This window comes from Talpa occidentalis, unplaced genomic scaffold, assembly GCF_014898055.3.
Source record: "Talpa occidentalis isolate TD23 unplaced genomic scaffold, MPIMG_talOcc4v2.1 talOcc4.7, whole genome shotgun sequence".
NCBI classification, from domain to species: domain Eukaryota; kingdom Metazoa; phylum Chordata; class Mammalia; order Eulipotyphla; family Talpidae; genus Talpa; species Talpa occidentalis.
Genome location: NW_023605083.1, coordinates 14,313,374 through 14,334,011, shown reverse-complemented (window position 1 = coordinate 14,334,011; position 20,638 = coordinate 14,313,374). Strand labels below are relative to the sequence as shown.

General features: G+C 38.9%; 1 protein-coding gene across 7 annotated transcripts in view; it reads left to right on the top strand.

Annotated features, from left to right (window-relative positions):
• Window positions 1–20,638, top strand: part of CCDC171 (coiled-coil domain containing 171) — a 255,246-nt gene that overhangs the window by 34,593 nt on the left and 200,015 nt on the right. For all 7 annotated transcript variants that reach the window (XM_037495466.2, XM_037495468.2, XM_037495465.2 and 4 more), the window contains exon 8: window positions 9,600–9,746. In XM_037495466.2, the coding sequence (XP_037351363.1) occupies window positions 9,600–9,746 (147 nt within the window). The remainder of the gene's footprint in view (window positions 1–9,599; window positions 9,747–20,638) is intronic.

Genomic DNA, 20,638 nt, shown 5'->3' with positions numbered 1-20,638 from the left:
AGATGGTTGGTATGATTTCAATCTTGGTGTATCTGTTGATGTTTGTCTTGTGCCCCAGTATGTGATCGATCCTGGAGAATGATCTGTGTGCGCTTGAGAAAAATGTGTACTCCGTTTTTTTTGGGTTTAGTGTTCTATAGATGTCTGTTAAGCCCAAATGCTCTAGGTCCTTATTTAGAGCTTTAGTTTCTTTACTTATTTTTTGTCTTGTTGATCTATCCATTGTTGATAGTGGTGTGTTGAAGTCTTCCACTACATATGTGTTTTCTCTGATGTCTGTTTTCAGAGAGGACAACAGTTGTCTGATATATTTTGGTGCTCTTTCGTTTGGTGAGTATATGTTAATGAGTGTTATTTCTTCTTGAAGTATTGTCCCCTTAATCATAATGTAGTGACCATTGGGGTCTCTTTTTATTTTTTTGAGTTTGAAGTCTGTTTTATCTGATATAAGTATAGCTGTTCCTGCTTTCTTTTTTGGCCCATTTGCTTGTAGGATTGTTTTCCATCCTTTGACTTTGAGCCTATTTTTATCTTTTGTAGCTAAATGTGTTTCCTGGAGACAGCAAAAGGTTGGGTTTTGTTTCTTAATCCAGGCTGCAACTCTGTGTCTTTTTATTGAAGAGTTTAGTCCATTTACATTTAGAGTTAATATTGATATGTTAGCATCTGTATTTGCCATTATGTTTGTCTTTCCTTTGATTTTATTTATTTATTCTTTTAATAACTTTTTTTTTTTTTTTGGTCTTCTTTCGTTGTTATTCGTCCCTCTGAGGTTCTGGCTTTAGGATTCCTTGTAGTATTTTTTGGAGTGGGGGTTTAGTCGCAATGAAATTCCGGAGTTTCTCTTTGTCTGGGAAGGTCCATATTCTTTCTTCATGGAGGAAAGAGAGCTTTGCGGGATAGAGTATTCTTGGTTGGCATCTGTTTTCTTGGAGTCTGTTGACTATGTCCCTCCACTCTCTCCTTGCCCGTAGTGTTTCTTCAGAGAAGTCTGATGTCAGCCTGATTGGTTTTCCTCTGAATGTTATCTGTTTCTTCCCTCTTGTCAGCTTCATTATTTTTTCCTTGTCCTGGATTCTTGGGAGCTTTACTATTATGTGTCTTGCTGTGTTTTTCCTTTCGTCGTGGAAGTTTGGTGTTCTTCTTGCTTCTTGTATATCAATTTTCAGCTCCTTCTTCTCATTTGGGAAGTTCTCTTCAATTATATCCATGAATATTTTCTCTGTTCCTACATCTCTCTCCTCTCCTTCTGGAATTCCTATAACTCTTATATTTCCTTTCCTCATGGAGTCAGATAGTTCCCGAAGTCTTTCTTCATTCTTTTTCCTTCGTACTTCTCTTTCCTTTTCTGTTTTGGTTCTTTTTATTTCTGTGTCTTCAAGATTACTTATTCGTTCTTCCATTTCATCTATTCTGCTTTCATTGCTTTTCCCAGAGTTCTTTAGTTCCTCCATTAATTCTTTGATCTCCTGCATTTCTCTTACTTCCCTCTTTAGGGACTCAATTTCCTTCTTCTGATCTATCACTTTTTTAATCATGGCAATTTTAAATTCTCTTTCTGGAAGGCTCAGAAGTTCTTCCAAGTTGCTGTCGTTGCAATCTGGGGAGTGGTTTTCTTTTTGTGGTGTGCTTCTTTCCTGAGGAGTTGTTAGGTTGCGTGTGGTTCTTCTACTCCCTACTGTCTGTTTTCTAATTTGTCGTATGCGTTGGGACACTGTGTTGCTCGGACTGACTGACATCTTGGGTGAACTTCTCCGCTCCCCTCTGGCTCTTCCAGGAGCCATCTCTGTCTTCTGGGGGAGCTTTCTGCTGGTTTTAGGCAGTTTTTACTGAAGAAATGTCCCTGTTCTCAAATGGCGAAGCGGGATGCAGTCCCTGCGCCTCCGGTTTCAGGCACACTCTTCTGCGCACCCAGTCTGCCCCAGACGTGGGTGCCTGCTCCCTCTGTGGGCTCAGACTGCTGGTCGGAAGGGGCCTGGCGTGGAATAACTTCCCGGCTGGCCACTGGGTCCTCCAGAAACCTTCTGCCCTTTTCAAGCAGTCTTAAGAAATGTCCTGTTTTATAGGGTGTTAGTGACTTTTTTTTTTTCCTGGTCACTAGGTGGCGCCAGAGATCTCTCCTATTGTCCTTGGGGGGCTGTTTTTCGCCTCCCCCCACCCCGTGGGACAGAGAACAGAGCGGGAATGGTAGGGTACACCTCCATGCTTTGGGGTGCTGTGTCTGCCTTGTGCCCCACCGTCGTGGAGAAACCACGCCCCGAATTTTCGTGCCCCGGGTCTCAGTTCAAAGCCCTCAGTTCCAGGATGCGGGCTGTAGCCCAGTTCAGTGGCGCGGGAATGGCGCCTTTTGCACCGCTCCCGTGCCTGGGCGCCTGGTTCCTGCTCACTCAGGGAGGGACCTTCACCTCAGTGAGGACCTCCGCGCGTCTCCCCGCAAGCCTAGGTCGTCTCCCCGCAAGCCTAGGTCGCAGGCGCGGGGACCTGGGCAGCCGCGATCCAGGTCTGCACTTGCTTTTCAAGCTCCCCGAGCGTGCCGCGTTTCCGCGCCAGCTTACCGGCAGCCCGGGCTGTGTGCGCGTCTCCCGGGGTCTTTGTTCTTCTCTAATGGCGCCCGGAGCCGTTCGCTCGCCGCTGCGGCGAATCCTGCAGGGTTCGCCTCAGCTCCCGTTCACGGGGTGTGGTGGCTGCAATAGTTCCTTTCCACTCACAGTCCCGCTTGCTGTGTCGTTTGTTCTTGTTGGTCGTTTTGGTGTGTTGTTTCCTCCTCTCTGCGGGTCGGAGAGTGCCGCCTCTGTGGGCGGGGGAGGGGAGCAGGGTTCTGCGCTTCCCTCCCTTCTAGTCCTCTTTTATGGCCACTTTCTTCTTCGGGCAGTTTGCTGGAGTCACCCGTTTATCTTCCGTGTCCCAGTTCTCACTGGGACCTGCCGCTTTTCCTCCCTATTCACTTTTTTTAATGGGAGATCTTACTCGCAGCGTCTCCTCGCCGCCATGTTGCTCCGCCCCCCTCCCAGACCATCTTTTCTATCTGTTCCTTTCTTTCTTTGTTATTTTTTCTTTTGCATAGTTGGCATGTTTGCATAATTATATGCCATTCTTTGCATCTTTCTGGTACTTAGATGACTTTATCTAGATCTTCTTTTTGCTATGAAGCAGAGTTCTTACATTTCATCTTAGTTTGTTTTCCCCTCTAAACTTCTTTTTGATGGCTTAGCTTCTGTATGTCATTCCACTTTTCTGTAGGCTCAGTAAATGATGGCATGACAGCAGATGCTTAGCTGATACGGCAGGTGATCCTAGGTTCTGCCTTCCCTTTGAGATTTATTACATCCCTATACTATCCTGGGTGGAGTTTCTATACCGTTTTATTTGTATGCATTGGGAAAATGGGCTTTTGGGCTTTAAAATGTTTGTTTTCAATTTGTAGCCCCTTCACTTACATAGACTAAAAGAAGACAGAGAAAGAAGAAATAGGCAAATAAAAGAAAATAGAAAACATATACAATTTAGGTAGTATCTTGTGAGTACATTTCAGAAATTATTTTGAACATTCAATTCTATGGTGGAGATGTCAAACTGGACTTAAAAAGAAGACAGGTAAACTGTATAGTTGTTTTCCAGAATATTTCAGATGTTCTGTGGGGTACTTATTGGTTTTTGTTTTTTTTTTTTAAAACAGGTTGTCTAAACAAACATGTTAGAAAACATTTTTTTATGGTAGAACTTTCATGATTTATAATCTATTAATATGCACTGAGAGTCTCCAAACTATCAATAAGTTATAGCATTTCATGTCTTACTTCACAATGGAATCCAACCCTTTTTTTTGGTATAATATTGTAGGGCTGGGAGACAGGAATTTGGAAAGTGATGGATTAAATAATCTCTAAGGGTCTTTGTGATTTTCTGATTTTGAAATTGTTTTGGACAGCTGCTCACTTCTTCAGCAAATCTTTACCTGAACTTTAAAAATGAATCTATCAACTGGAAAGGAAAAGTTTCATTTAGATACTAATGAGTTTTAAGCACTTTAAAAATACCTAATAACCTCATTTTAATGAGATTATTTATATATATATATATATATATATATACATGTCTTTCTGATATACTGTTTTAGTTTTACAGAGAGGAATAAGAGGAAGCAAGTCTGAGTTGGTTATAGAAGCTGGACTAATTGGGACAGAATATTTTCTCTGAATATAGGATTCCTAGAATAAATATATTTTTCTATTTTCACATGGCTCAGTTGTTAAATTACCAACTTGGAGTATACTTACATTTTTTAAAGATGTAAAATATATGGCTTATAGAAGTAATTAAAGAAAATAATCTTCAGTTTATACACTAACAGGAATAAGACATTAAATTTTTTTTTACTGAGGTAACATTGGTTTTACACTGTATATGATTTAGAGCTATAGGTTCACACCCTTCAGTTGTGTTTCCACACCACATCCACCACCAGGCGCACATAGTCCATTTGCTTCCTCCTCAATTTGCTCTTCCCTCTGTTTTCCTCCCCCTCTGGTAGCCTCAATCTGCAGTTTAAGGTTGGCTTTATCTGATCCTTTGTTTTATTTCTCTATACTTCACATGTAAGTGACATGATCCCGTATTTGTCTTTCTCTTGACTTATTTTGCTTAGCATAATCTCCAGTTCCATCCATGTTGTGGCAAATGGTAAGTTAATCTTTTTTTTGTTAGTAGCTAAAAGTAGTCCATTATGTGTAAATACCACATCTTCTTAATGCACTCATCTGTTGCTGGGCACTTAGACTGTTTTATAACTTGGCTACTGTAAATAGTGATGCAGTGAGCATAAGAGTGCAGATATCTTTGAATTAGTATTTTTGCATTCTTCAGGTAGATACTTAAGAATGCAATTCCTGGATCATATGGGAGACCTATTTTTAATGTTTTGAGAAACCTCCATATGGTTTTACATAGAGACTGGATCAGTCTATAAAAATAGGATATTTTGACTTCATCTTTTTTTTTTTTAAGATTTATTTATTTATTTATGCAAGCACTGGGTACAGTCAGAAGCATGGGAGGGTGAGAGAATTGACCAGAGCCAGAGCGGGGAGCAGAGCAGGCAGAAGGACTGAAGTACACTGCTGAGGGGAGCAGCGGGCGGCAGGAGAGGTCTGCGCGCCATGCAGGACCCTCCTCCAGTGGCCGGGGAGCAGCCGGGGATCGAACCGGCGCTGCAGAGGCTGCGAGCAGCTTCGCAACCCAGCGCTCAACCGCTGCGCCACCAGGGAGGCCCTGACTTCATCATTTTGAGACCAAGAAAGGTTTGACCCCTTCAAATAGAAAAATAATTGAAACTCATTTTATTTTATTTTTTTAAAGATTTATTTATTTATGCATACAAGAGCTGGGGTACAGGCCAGAGGTGTAGGAGGTAGAGGATTCACCAGAGACAGAGTGGGGAACAGAACAGGCAGATTGACCAAAGTACACTGCTGAGGGGAGCAGTGGGTGAGTAAGGAGAGGTCTGCTGCGCCATGTGGGTAGCTCCCTGGCCGTCCAGGTATCGAACTCGTGTTGCAAAAGCTGCAGACTGCTTCATAGGTTGTGCCTTAATCTCTTGCACCACCAGGGAGGCCCTGAAATTGATTTTAAAGTGATTTGAAGACACACATTTAAGACTCTCATATTACTGTGGAAACTACTCATATTACTGTAGCAACTACTTTAGAACCTCCAATTCCTAAGTGTGGCTCATACATGAAATATTACTCATCATTTTCCCTAGAAGAAGCAATTTAGTTGAAATTATACATTGTCACAATGAAGATTTTGAAGTATAATGACTTTTAGACTATACATTTTTGATCTAAGGGGTCAAGAACATAGGCAGTGCATTCTTCGGAAAGATGTGCCATTGAGTCAATGAATTGGTTAGGAATTAAAAGAAGTTTTAAGATTGGTAAATGGTATTGACCTAGAGTATCTGTGGACATTTGTTCACAGTTTTCTCATAGATAAACTTGTATCTGTAGCTATGTCTATATCTATCTGCATATTTGTCATTTATAGCTATATAGCCTATATATGATAATATGTATATATTTTCATGTGTTTTTATTTTTTACACAAATTCAATTGTACTATATCATCTCTGTGCATGGACTGCAATTATAGGCACAAATTAAAACTGGAAAAAATTGTATCAAGTAAATTTATTGAGTAAAAATCTTTGAAAAGGGAAAATATTTTTTTTTAATTTTTTTTTTCCATGTGAAAGGCGGGATTAGTCCCACTGCTTTTAGATCTATATTTCTTACTCTGTTTATTTTATTTTATTTTTTAAAGTAAATTTTATTTTTATATTCCCCATACAATTGCAACCCCCTTATTTTGACCCCAATCCCTCCTTTCCCCGCCCCCCATCCCCCATAGAGTGTCTCTGGTTCATAGTTTTTTGTTAATTTTGATTTTCACTTTCTTATAGTTATTCATTTGAAAAGGGAAAATATTTAAATAGAAAAAAATCCACTGGTAAAACTAATAAAAACATTAAAAAACTGGTAGCGATCAAATCTAAGTAGTATTAAATTTATTGTTTGCTAAAAATTGACAGATGTCCTTAACTTTATCATAACATTTAATGTCATTTGTACCTTATTGAAACACACTGTCCATAGAAACAAACAAAATTTAGATCTATAAAATTTGATAGTAGGAAAACTGTACTTGGTAGAAATGATGGTCCTAAATAGAAGTGCAGGGTGACCAGCCACCAGCTCACTGGAGTAGGTCAAATGGGAATAAGAATTCTGTGCTATACAGGGGACAGTGGTGATGGTGCAGGGTTGCATTGGCGAAGGAAATTCTATGGGGACCTACACCTGGGGGGGCGGAAGCAAATATTGTTTAAAAATGAACAACGGTGTAAAAAATAAATTAAAAAAAAAGATTTCTGTGCTATAGAATGCATGTCCTCAGCTGGTCCTGGCACTAGAGCATAGGTGTAAGAAGAAAATTTAATTAACACATGTTAAATGTATTTATATGTGCACATTTATAGATATTTACATATTTATATATGCATACTGTATATATTACATATGTGTTTATATCCTTATATATATTTATATAAATAACCTCCCCTCTCCTCCAAAACTTGATTACGTCAGTGTCAAAATTTCAGATCTTTAAAATTTCAGATCTTAAAATTTCAGATCTTGTATTGCTTCACCAAGCAATAAAAAGAAACATTCAAGTAGAAAACAATAAATTTTAGTTTCATATAAATTCTGCCAGAGAATGGAAAAATCTCAATAATATACCAAACTGACAAATTTTGATACTAAACTCACAAGAATACAAGAAAAGATAATTATAGTCAATTGTACTCATGAATGTAGGTCCAAAATTATATAAAATACTAGTCAGTTTAATGCAGCCAAATATAAAAAAGATAAAATGTAAAGTCTTTATGCAATAAATGCTAAGTGAGTGTAACATAAGAAAATCATTTTTAATGAGTTATAATCACTTAATTATGTAATATAAGTTTCTTGGGTATGTGAATAGAATAAAAATTTCCAATATTTGAGAAAACTAGTTTTTTCTATAAAAATTATATGTGTGTACCTGTGCACATGTGCCTGCTTGCATCCATATCCAAGAATGTATAGTAATTATCACATAATATTAGTGAGTGCTTCACCTCTGCATTGAAACTGTGATTGTTAGGTCAGCATTTCACGTACATCTTGAAAGACTTTCATTTAATGAAAGCTATTTGGTAAATAATATTCAGTATAGGTTGAGCGTTATAAAGCTAAAAAGCTCACCAAAATAAACATAACAAATCCTAACTGATTAGCCACTCATTTTCCATTTGTTCTTTTTTATACAATTAAATTAAATTTAGCGTGGGATGATTGGCACCTTCTTTTGTGTAATAGTGTCTCAAATGATTGTATGTTTTCTTTCTGTACTATTTATCAATAATAAATAGAATGGGAAACATGTCAGATTTTCTTACAAATTTCATGAAACTTCCTGAGTGATTTCTTTTACTTTATTTAATACATATGTGAAATAATTTGCTACCAACTACAACCATCTTTTGGTTGTAGATTTTAATTTGCTTTTATTTCAAATTGGGTTTTTTGAAACTAACTTTGTAAATTGCTGTTTGTTTATTTTAAAGCATACATAGTATTCTAAGTGTATGATTGAAAGATGGAGTTTATGTATTCATAAGTCAAGAAGGCATATAATTTAACACTGAATTTGAATTAATACTAGCACTTTTGACTGCTTGAAGGAAGGGTACTATCATGTAGAATAATAGTATCTTATGCTTGTATAATGCTTAATGGTCTTAAGAGTGTTTTCATGTATGAAATTAGATTATATAAAGCTGTTTGTAATATAATTTGTTCCTATATCCACGGTGTCATTTTAAAAGCTGCAAGTGCTATATGCTGGTCATAGGCACACTTTTCTCTGGTATCCAGCTTTGTTCTTGCCTGAGATGGTTTAGAGAAAACATGAGATGTGATCCTGTGTCTCTGATTTACATACAATGTTGTGAAACCAGTGTTACCTCAATAAAAAAATTATTCTCCCCTGAAAATGATTGAAAATGTGAAAGTAGATGACTTCTGTGCATTCCATTACCCAAAGAAAATAATTCTTGAGCTCATGTATAGCCAGCTATAGAATATTATCTTGTGAATGAGGAGATGTAGAAAGAAGAAATTACATTAACATTTTTCCTTATGTTTTGACCATGACTCTACTACTGGGTACTTTCCAAAATTAGGATCTTTTATAGAAAATTATATTTGGTGCTTGCTACATTCTCACCCAGATTCTTGTGATACTTGTGAGTGTCTAGGGATACCTGGAAGTATGTATACTGTCCTGGTGAAGACCTTAGTGAGAATGGTGAATCTGGTTTAGTTACTGTGGAAAAAACCTTTGATTTAGGTGTGCTAACTTGATGTTTCCATTAAATTTATGTTTCCATTAAATTCAACTCAGATTTACAAGTTTAGCTGGGTAAGGAGATTGAGAGAGTTAAGACGAGTTCCTGACATTTTTCTTTCAACAGTACAGCAAAGATTTGAAAACTGAAGAAATGAGACACAGCCATCTAGTGGATGCAACTTTAAGAGCTATAAGCATAAAGTACCATGAACTCACATAAAAACCTCGCAATTAATTATTAAGCATTGAAGCTAATAATTATCACACAAAGAAGCCATATATATATTTGTATTACTAAATACTTAAAAATTTTAATGAGGGGGAAGATGTTATGTATGGCATATGAACTACAGCATTATGTAGTCACTTGAACTATCTTAATGGTATAGTGTGCTTTATAAATATTCAATTGTAATATGTATAAACCAGATTTTTTAAATTGTGAAATTCCAGTACTACTTTTTGAACACTCACACACATATATATACTGAAATGTTGCTGGAAAATATCTGTGTCTCTCTTGTCTATATTAATTAACCAATTATTTTGGTTGAAGCACATGTTTAGTTACTATCTTCTATAGAACAATTTCAGTCATTGTTGATGTCTAGACTTTATTGATGCCAAAGTGAATTATTTTCCAGGAACAAGATAGTGCTGTACAAAGTATGCACAAGAAAGTAGAAAAATTAGAAGGAGAACACATGGACTGCTCTGACCTTTTACGGCGACAAACAAGTGAACTTGAATTAAGTACGCAACGAGAGGAACGTCTTAGAAAAGAATTTGAGGTATACTTTCTCATTCTTTTATAGAGTGTGTGTGTGTGTGTGTGTGTGTGTATGTGTATATAAAATCCAGGCAACTCTTATTCCAAACTGCCTGCCTGTGTCTATGCAGGTGCTGTGTTCTCCTTTCTCTTATTTTCCCCTAATAAACCTACTCTTTTAAAATAAAATCAATCAATCAATCAATCAATCAAATCCAGTTAGTAAGTTAAGGTCAGAGAAAGTTTCACTCTATAATAAAATTTAAAAGTATCTTTTGGGTGGCATATATTTATATTTAATATTTGGTTTCTTTGAACATTTTCTCGTGTAAATAATTTTACCCCCAATTTTAAAAATCTGTCCAATTTGAGCAGTTAATTATCATGGAATATTTTGAAAGTTTGAGGGCAGTTATTCACTTTTGATTGAAAGTGGTAATTTTCTTCAAATAAATCTCTCTATATTTTCTACTAAAATTAAAATCCCCAAAATAAATTCTTGTAAAGAAAGGCTGTGGTAGGCTTGTAAAGTGTGTGTGTGTGTGTGTATGTATGTATGTATGTATATATAAAATTTATGTAATTTACTATATTAAGATATCATTTTCAGTCAGTAAAGACAAGAAGGATTTAGTGAATTGTGTTGAGACAATTGGTTAGCTGTTTGGGAGAAAACAAAATTATATTCTTATTTTATATTCTAAAATAAGTTCCATTTAGATTAAAAAGAGTGAAATATTAAACATGGTGATAAACTAAAAAGAAAATGTAGATTAATATTTTTCTGTTCCCTGAGTACAGTGTGACTACTAATCATAAAAGCAGAGGAGTAAAATCAGAAAAAGTAGATTTATAGCTTTGACTAAAAAAAAAAAAAATTAAAGTCACACAAGCAAAGCACCTGCAAATTATCAAAAGAGAAAATACATCAAAATGCAAATATATCATTATCTCCATATCTATCTCTGTACCTAAATCCCTTCTTTGGTAATAAAAAGGAGAAAATCTTTGTGAAAACAATCAAGGATATCAAAGAAGATATGAAAAAAGAATTTCAGATGGACAACAAATACATGAAAATTAACTTCATTACAGTGTAAGAACGACTGTAATGCTCATAATACTAAGATTAATGAAAATGATAGCACTGAGCATTGATGAGGATGGTGTTAAAAATTCCTATACCTTCCTGGTGGTAGTGTACATTTATAAACCTTGGAGGAAATCAATTTCACAAATTATAGGGTCTGTCTTCAAGAAATTATCACATCCTTCTGAGATTTTCTTTCTCCTGGCCTGTGGCACAGCTGTATTCCAGGGATACAAATAACTTGGTGTCTTTTTTCTTTGTTATTTGTGAAGCCACCACCTTATTTATGCTGTAGATTTCACACTGACGTTTCATAACATCAAAGAGAAACAGTATTTCTTTGTATAATCTTTTTTATTCAGTGTGCAGGGCATTTGATGACCATTTTGGTTAGGAGCTTCACATTCTTCGTTTTGAGGAAATCTTTGGTATTATTTTTTCCTAATTTCCTCACCCAGCTTTTTTCTTTATTTCTTAGGCTTATTATTCAGTTGTCAGAGCAACTGGATTCGTGTTTTTTCTTTCTTTGCTTTTCTGTTGTCTATCTTTTTGTTCTTACTGCTCCTTGGGAGATTTACTTGATTTATTTTCTAATCATCTAGTGGAATATTTTCTTTTTAAGTTTTGCTAGTTCTTGTTTTCGGTAGCATTTTTATAGCATCTTATTCCCTGTTTTAGGTCTATTGTGTCATTTGTTTATTTAGTAAATGTTTATTGAGATTGTCAGGCATGCTTCTGGGGGATTGAGACACAGCAATACATAAAACAATGTCTCTTCCTTCTTGAAATTGACGCTTTAGTCGGGAAGAATCACATATTAAATGAAACAAAGGATGGTAAACCCTGTGGAGAGGAAAAAAGTGGACTAGGGAGGTAATGAGTGATGGAACAGGATGTTTACCCTTTTATGGTAGTGGTCCTAAATGGTTGATTTAATAAGATGTTACTTGAAAGGGATGAAACAATGTGATCTGCGGAGGAAAGAGCATTCTACATAGAAGGAATAGAAAATGCAAAGACCATGAGATGTGAGTGTGTTTGAGGAGTAGCAAGTGGGCCATTATGACTGAAATGGAATGAGCAAGAGGGACTAGTAGGTATATAGGATAGTAGCCAGATTTATGGGGGTTTGAAAGTCTTTTGTAATTAATTTTCTGAATACTCTTTAGAGAACATTATACGAGGCTCTTTGCGATGAGAGATGATGTTGTTTTAGACCAAGGCAGTGAGTGGTAGAGGAGGCCACCAGATTTTATGTATTTTGGAAGATAGAACTAATGGGATTTGCAGATTGAGTGGACCTGACTTGTGAGGGGGGGTAGGGAGTAAAAGATAATACCAAACATTTTGGCTTGAGTAGATGGGTGTGGGGTAAGTAGGAGGGAAAAGCTTCAGGCTTTTCTGCCCTCCCACTGCGCATGTGCACTTGGCTAACCTGCATGGCGTGGCGCAGAGGCCTGAGCGCAGAGGCCTGAGCGCAGTGGAGACAAGGGAGGTGCGCCGGAGACTGGACGGGCGGGCGGAGTGCGGGTACCAACAGTGGAGAGCATGAGGGCACCAACACGGCTGCTAGAACCGGTAATGAACCTACCGGGTATGAGTTGATTGCGCTGCATTTGGTGTAGACGGCAGGATGGTTCAAAGCAGGACAGCTCGGTGCAGACGGGTATGGAACCCTCTGAAACCTGGGGAGGGATTGCCAGGTGGCCGGCCAGGAGCAGGTGGTACTCAGTGGCCAGCCTCTTCTCCCAGTGGGCACCTCCCCAGGAGTGGCCAGAGGTGGATGGATCCCCGGGGCAGTTGGAACAGGCCCTATACAAAATAGAAGAGACCCTGGGTGGATACATTGCCGGCGAGGTGGTAGGGCTGTGGGATGGGTGTTTCTCACAGCTCTGCGAGAGTCTAGGCAGAAAAAGCGATCCAGAATCCAGCACCTGTGGGATGAGATGCGGCAAGAGATGTGGAAATTGCAACAATGTTTGAGGATTCTGGAGGAAGTTTGGAGAAACCGACCCACCATTCGGAAGACGCCAGACTCCTCAGGAGAGGAGTGGGAGGCTGGCCCTTTGCCTGAGTCTCAGCCAGTAGTGGCAAACCAACTTGTGACTCTGGAGATGCCGGACAGCTCTGGAGAGGAGGAGGAGGCTGGTCCCATGCTCTGGGCCCATCTGGTGGTGACTCAGAAAATGAAGCGACAGCAGCCCATGGCCCCAGGGGGTGAGGCTGCTGGGCCACCACAAATGACAAAATTTACTGCATACCGACCATACACCCAGGTGGAGCTGGTGGACTTGGGCAAACAGTTCCACCAGAAACCGGGGGAACCCTTGGCAGCTTGGCTGCTAGGTTTGTGGGACCTGGGGGTGGATGGGATCATTTGTGCTTGGCACAAGAGATGGAGAGACAGGCCTCAGTGACTTTACACCCATCCTTGAGACAAGAGGCTGCAGAACAGCCGGCGGATGGCCAGGGCCATCATACCCTGCTGGAATGGATCATGGCTGCCATATGAACAGTATGGGCTGATGCAGGAGATGTGCAGGAGACAGTGAGCAGATGGCAGACGTTTGCTGAGCTCATACAGGTACTTTGGGAATTGGGTATGCGGCAGGCCATGTTCAGTGTGAATACTTGGTGGTCCTGACAACGAGCGTTTCACAGCAGGGATGAGAGACTTGGTATTAAAGAGTGTTCCCTCATCCTCATTTGGATCCCTCATGGCAGTTCTAGCACCCTATGTGGGACCTGCTACGAATACTAAATGCGAGGGGCAGGAAAGGCGGCCTGGCTTCCGTGGAGGCGTTGCTGCATCTTGCGGCTGCTCCCATTCAATTGCAGACACAAACTTTGGACATTTTGTTAAAGCCTGGATTTGGACAGCAGGGCAACATCTTATTGCCTACCCGGCGCAGACTGTGGCCTGGGAATGGCCCTGGACTGTGAAGGCTCTCCACATGCACTGGGTGGCCCTGATAGCCTACACTTGGGGTTGTGGCCTGGAGGCCAATTTACAAATAACACCTTGGGTGCGTGTTACCCACCCTGGGGTGGCAGATCAGAAGGCAATCCTAAAGGGGACATTCGTGATGACTTTGTGGCCTATTATGAGCGCTCCACTTTTGCTACATGTAGAGCCCTCTGACGTGTCTTTGCTGGCAAAGTGAGTGTGGTACTCGCGACCTGGAAGGCCACTGATGCCAGCTACAGTATTATCTTCGGACACAAAATTGGCGTGTATATTGCCAGATGGGAGGGAATCTCCCATTGCTTGTACCAATAACTTGTTTATCTTTCTGCCCATAGGAGAATTGAACTTAGTTATATTGTGATGTATACTGTTTGCTTTTGTGGGCCATGGCTGCAGTGCTTGTTTGTTAAAGGAAACTTGTATATATTTGTATATAGATTGTATGGTGGAAAACCCTGAGGAAGTGGATTGTGGGGTAAGTAGGGGGGAAAGCTTCAGGCTTTTCTGCCCTCCCACCGCGCATGCACACTCGGCCAAATGGCGTGGCGTGTTGTGGCGCGGTGCTGAGGATGGAGGAGCACAGTGGAGAGGATGTAGGTGTGCGGGAGACTGTGGAGGAGTGCTGTGGAGTGCGATGGAGAGCAGGTAGAACAGCGGAGAGCATGAAGACATCAACAACTGCTAGAACTGGTAATGAACCTACCCGGTATGGGTTGGTTGCACTTCAGTGGGTAAATGGCATTGCCACTTAATCAACTGGCAAAGGATGTAACTGGAATAGATTGGAGGAAGATTAGTTTTGTTTTAGATATGTTCACTTTACATGCCCATTAGATATTCAAATGGAGATGTTGAATAAGCAGTTGAGTATATGAATATTTGGCTCAGGAAAGCTGTACTGTAGGATAAGGAGATGTGCCATACATTATATCTGGGAAATTTTGAAATGTTACAACGTATAGGTTTTTTTGTTTCTGCAAAGAGTGAACTGCTAATTTCCTTCTTGGAGATTATAAAATGGAAGAAGGAAGTGGAGAAAGAATCTGGATGTCATATGGCTCAGTATTCAGACTTTAATCTGGTTTCAGTTTTCTGCCCCTCTTTTTCTGCTCCCTCTCTGTATATACCTGTGTCCAATCTCTGATTGAGAGTCACCTTTTTCAGATAATGAACTTCCAGTGTGTGATCGTTAGGGAGGGGTAGTTTGACTAATTGGAGTAAAGGTGGATGCCTGGACATTAAACTGCTCACATTGATGATCTAAAAGAGATCTTTTTTGAGCTATAATTTGCATAATTTTAAATTCACCCATTTCTAGTATATAATTCACTGGTGTTTAATATATTCATAATTATGTAAATATCCACTACAATCAATTTTAAAATGTTTTCATTACCTCACTAAGAAACACCATGTATTAATCATGGCTTTCCCATTGCTACATCCTTCCCAGCCCTAGATACCATAAGTCTATTTTCTGCCTCTAGAGATTTACTTATTCTGTCCATCTCATACAAATGGAATCTGACATTATTGGTTTTTTTTGTAATTGCTTTTTTTTTGTTTAGCATGATATTTTAAAGAGTTATCTATGTTGTGTCATGTATCAGCACTTCATTCCTTTTTATTTGAATAATACTCCATTGTATTATGTATCACATTTTGTTTATCCATTCATCAGTTCATAGACATTACTGTTTTCATCTTTTTGCTCTTATGGATAATGCCTCTATGATCATTTGTGCACATGTTTTGTATGTATGTATTTTCACCTCTCTTACATATAAACTGAGGAGTGGAATTGCTGGGTTACAGAGTAACTATGTTTAACTTTTTGAGAAACTGTCAGACTGTTTTGCACAGTAGCACCATTTTACATCCCCACCAGTAATGAAAGAATGTTCCAATTTCTTGAGTTCCTTACCAACCCTTGTTATTGTCAGTCTTTTTGATTATAGCCTCCCTGGGGGATTATATAATGGTATTTTATTGTGGTTTTACATAGTGGTTTTTCTTATCTACCTGGTTTCTACTTTTGTTGAATTTGAAACTTTGAAGGTAGTTTAATTTTTGTTCTACTTTTAAGAATTTTATAAGACTAGTATAGTATGGTCTCTTATGTACATTCTTCATATTTAGACATATTTAAATTTTTATTTTATATTTAAATGACTGTTTTTTGCATTGGCTATTTGGCCAGCTGATGACATAATGAATGGGAATTTAAATTACTAGGGAGGGCCTCCCTGGTGGCGCAGCGGTTGAGCACTGGGTTGCGAAGCTGCCCTCAGTCTATGCGGCGCCGGTTCGATCCCCGGCTGCTCCCCGGCCACCTGAGGAGGGTCCCACATGGCGTGCAGACCTCTCCTGCCGCCCGCTGCTCCCCTCAGCAGTGTACTTCGGTCTTTCTGCCTGCTCTGCTCCCCGCTCTGGCTCTGGTGAATTCTCTCACCCTCCCGTGCTTCTGACTGTACCCAGTGCATGTATAAATAAAAAAACAAACAAATAAATAAAACATGCCTCTATAAAAAAAAAAAAATTAGTAAAAAAAAAAAAATTACTAGGGAGCATTCTGAGCTAGCTTTATGTTCAATTGTGGAGACATTAACTACCAGTAACCCTAGGGATTTAAGGAATTGTCAGTGATACTTTTAAAAGGAATTAATAAAAGGACTAATATAAACTTGTTAAAATTTTAACTTTATAGAACATATTACTTAATGTCTGTAATATCAGAATAAAACAACTTATATGATAGGTTTTTAACCTTAGAAATGTTTTAAATTATAGTGAAGCTTTTTAATAGTTGTATTTCATGAAAAGGTGATTTCTTTATGTGCCCAGGCCAAATAGTTACACACACATATATATTAATCTAATAAACTATATACTGTTGTGTGGCTTAATCCTCTTAACATGGATCAATAGTTCTTAGATTAAAAAAAAAAAAAACAACAACAACTCCCAATCCAATTTTATAAATGTGGTGCTGGATACTACAGAACCAAGGGAAAAGTGAACTGGAAAAAGAAATATCCATGACTTTTATAAACCTCTTTACAACTAGGGGAGTTTTTATTTTATCATGGGAAATAAGCTTAACTCAATAAGAGAAGAGAAAAGAGAAGATGCAAACCTAATTCTGAGAGAACTGAAGAATCTTGTGAAGATTACAGTGGAGAGAGAAGAGTCTTTGCAAATAAATTCTGAATTGCTTCTGTCAGTCATATTCTATATTATAGTAACATAAAGAAGCATAGAATGTAGCTTTTTTCTCTTATGTGTATGTTCTATACCACACTCAAGTGGAAAACAGAAAACGAACCTCAGATTTCATATTGTCCATGAAACAACCTGATGTGATTCATCTTTTTAAAGCCATGATGTGTTTCTAGGAATAATTTTTAAACACTCATTTGTGTTGTCGCTAACTGTAAACGAATGATGAAATCACCTGAATTATACAGTTGTGCTTATAAGTATTATACATTTTTGCACTTATGTTCATAATGGATTTTAAAATTGGAAGTTCATTGAAAATTTGTTGAAGATGGAGGTTTTTGATACCATAAAAGGTAAGGATGATTTTCAGAGATGCTAAATTATTATCAGGCTAGTTGGAATATGTGGCCTATAAAATCTTTTCTTGAGATTTCCTTTTTTTTTTTTATTATCTGTGGTTTCTTTTATTATACCTAGAAGTAATAAGACTTTTCCCCATTACACTGTTTTACAATCTGAGTGATACATTCCATTATTCATTTCTTATGAATAAAAAATTTCTTTGTACACCAATTTATTTCCATAGTCATCCTGAGAGTTTTACATGTCTATTCTGAAACTGTTAAGTTTTTGCTTGTTGCCATCCTCAGTGACTAACTTTGAGATTTTTCTTCAAACTGCAGGTAATCATGGTCAAAGATAAGTACATGGAACTGAATTTTTTGTACTTTTCAGCTATTTCTTGAAATTGCTCAGTAATTTTAGAGTAAGAATTGCTTTAAGTGAGCCTGTTTATGTAAAATAATCTAGAGGATTCTAGGAAACAAATGTGCTTTGGCTAATAAAAGTTACAAATAAATTATAATTCATTGCAGAGAAATATAAGGAGTGTACCTTTGAGGCAAATCAGTTTTCATCCATGACACAGGTTTTTTTTTTTCCCCTTATAATGGAAATGCTCATAGTTGCATCAGAACCTCTTTTGGCCTTACAGTAATGACTGAAGACCTACTATGGTATGTGGACGTAGCTTTTAGGTCCATTTTCCTTTTTCGATTGCTCTATATAGTAAAGTAAATGTTAATGAGATGATTGTGAAAAGGCTTTTTTGTTTGTTGTTCATTTGTTTTTAATCTTGTGTTTTAATGAAGCATTTGTTTAATGTTATTGAAAATATAACATGTTTGGATTTCTGTGAGGGTAGAATTTGGTGGATTGGACTTCCCCAATTAGGTCAGCTGTTCACTGGTGTACAGGCTTTGCATGTTATGAGTCACAAAATAAGCATTAATCTTGCTTCTGACTAGAGTTGCTTTTCTCATGTACTGTGTTAAAAAAGCCATTGAAAGTCCAGCAAGACAGAATCACAGTGAAGGTACAGTTCTCAGTTTCTCCACCTACCTACAACAAAACTGCTGTAAAATAAAGCAAAAAAATCCCCTGAGGGGAAAACAGACTACAGCATACAATAGGAGAATCTTCTGAAGGAAAAGTGTAGGAGAAACTTGAAGTGAACTTTGTTTGGAGTGATAATAGAGCAGGAAGTACAACCCACAAGAGGGAGCAGGGGCTGCTGTGCAGAGGTCCCTACAGCTATTGACTCAGGCCCATGCCAACATCTGGGCTCCTGAGACCTGGGACTGCCCTGGCAGCATGAGCAGGCACCCATAACAGAGGATGCATTGCTGGAGAGCTGCTGAGGGGCTGAGTGAGGACTACTGGCTTGTAGCTGAGGCTCTTAACACAGAACAGCTGCAGTCTGAGTTGAGTCAGAACACCTGAACTTTTCTATAGATGAGACACAACTTGAAACCAGGGTGAGATACCCAAGAAACCTGCTGCCTTCCACAAAGTTTGAGACCTGCAACAGTAAAATATGTTGAAGGAAACGTTGGTGATATCTTCCATGTTATCATCAATAAAGTTATTCTGGGTGACTCAAGCCCTATGGCAAGGGTATTAAAAACAAAAATAAACAATTAGGATTACCTCAAGTCAGAAAACTTCTATACATGAAAGAAAATGTAAAACAAGTAGACCCTGCAGAGTGAGAAATAATCATACAATATAACTGATAATGGATTAATGTCCATGATATATAAAAAAACCATGCAATTCAACAATTAAAAAACAAGTAATAGTTAATAAATGGGCAGCAGACATGGACAATTTACTAAAAAGGCTATCCAGAAGTCCAAAAGACAAATGAAAGAAATGTCACTTTTAATGAGAGGCAGATTCAAACTAAATGTAATTACCACTTCACACCCATGAGACTGGCACATATTAAAAAGACCCTCAATAACAAATGTTGGAGAAGATGCAGAGAAAAAGTTCTTTTACACTGTTGTTGAGAATGGGAACTGATGCAACGATTATGGAAAGCAATCTGAATTTAGTAAACTAAAATGGAAATATCTCATGACCCTGTGTAGGGTAAATGGAAGTTACCAGGTTTTTTCCACCCTTCCACCATCAATTAGCATCATTGATCTTATATGCCAGCCTGATGGCAGACATCTGGAGTGTAGAATGGGCATGCATGAGTGGGTGGGTGCACCTGAGCCCAGAGACTTGGCCTATAAGGGTGGGGAGGCAACAGAGGACGGGAGGGGGCAGAGGTCTGTGCAACAGAGAGCAGTAGAGACCTTTAGAGAGACCACGAGAGAAGGCCAGAAAGCCCAGGAAAACTGAAGATTGTGGGGGGCTGGGAGGCCTGTTAGCCTCTCGGCAACCCGGGTCCTCCCATGTACCTGATTACCTCACTACAAATGGTGTAGAAAGATCTTTAAAAGCCTGAAAAAGCGACTGAGGGCTTCAGGACTCTCCTTTAACCGTCTGCCCAGATCCACAGTGAACCTACCTCATGCCTTGCTGGCACTTCACCCTGCAATCCCACTCTTGGGCTTATATTCACAGGACGTGGAACCATCAACAGAAAGCCCCATAGGTTTCACAGTGCTGATATTTACTATAGCTGGATGTGGGAGCATGTTTATCTACGGACGATCAGGTCCATCACAAATCTTCTTTCCCTCCCGTTTTCCCTTTCAGTCTCATGTCTCATAACGTTGTAGTCCTTTTATTCCTTCCTTTCCAGGCCCACCTATGCGCATTACACATGCTGTCTGAGCCCAGGTGTCCATAATGAAGGAAGATTTACAAGACCATGTGGCAGATGCTGCCCATAGAGGCTCAATTTTATCACATGCCGTATTATTTTAAGTGTAAAATGACAAAATCCATATGAAACGTCCTTGGAAATGATGATTCTTAGTATGTGTAAGGGCAGGACTGGACACAGAGCAGGTTTTCTGATCCCATGCAGACCGGGTAAAGGAGTCAGAGTCCTTAGTGGTTTTTTTTTTTTTTTTTTTTTTTATAGAGGCATGTTTTATTTATTTATTTTGTTTGTTTGTTTGTTTTTTGTTTATACATGCACTGGGTACAGTCAGAAGCGTGGGAGGGTGAGAGAATTCACCAGAGCCAGAGCGGGGAGCAGAGCAGGCAGAAGGACCGAAGTGCACTGCTGAGGGGAGCAGCGGGCGGCAGGAGAGGTCTGCGCGCCATGTGGGATCCTCCTCTGGTGGCCGGGGAGCAGCCGGGGATTGAACCGGCGCCGCAGAGGCCGCGG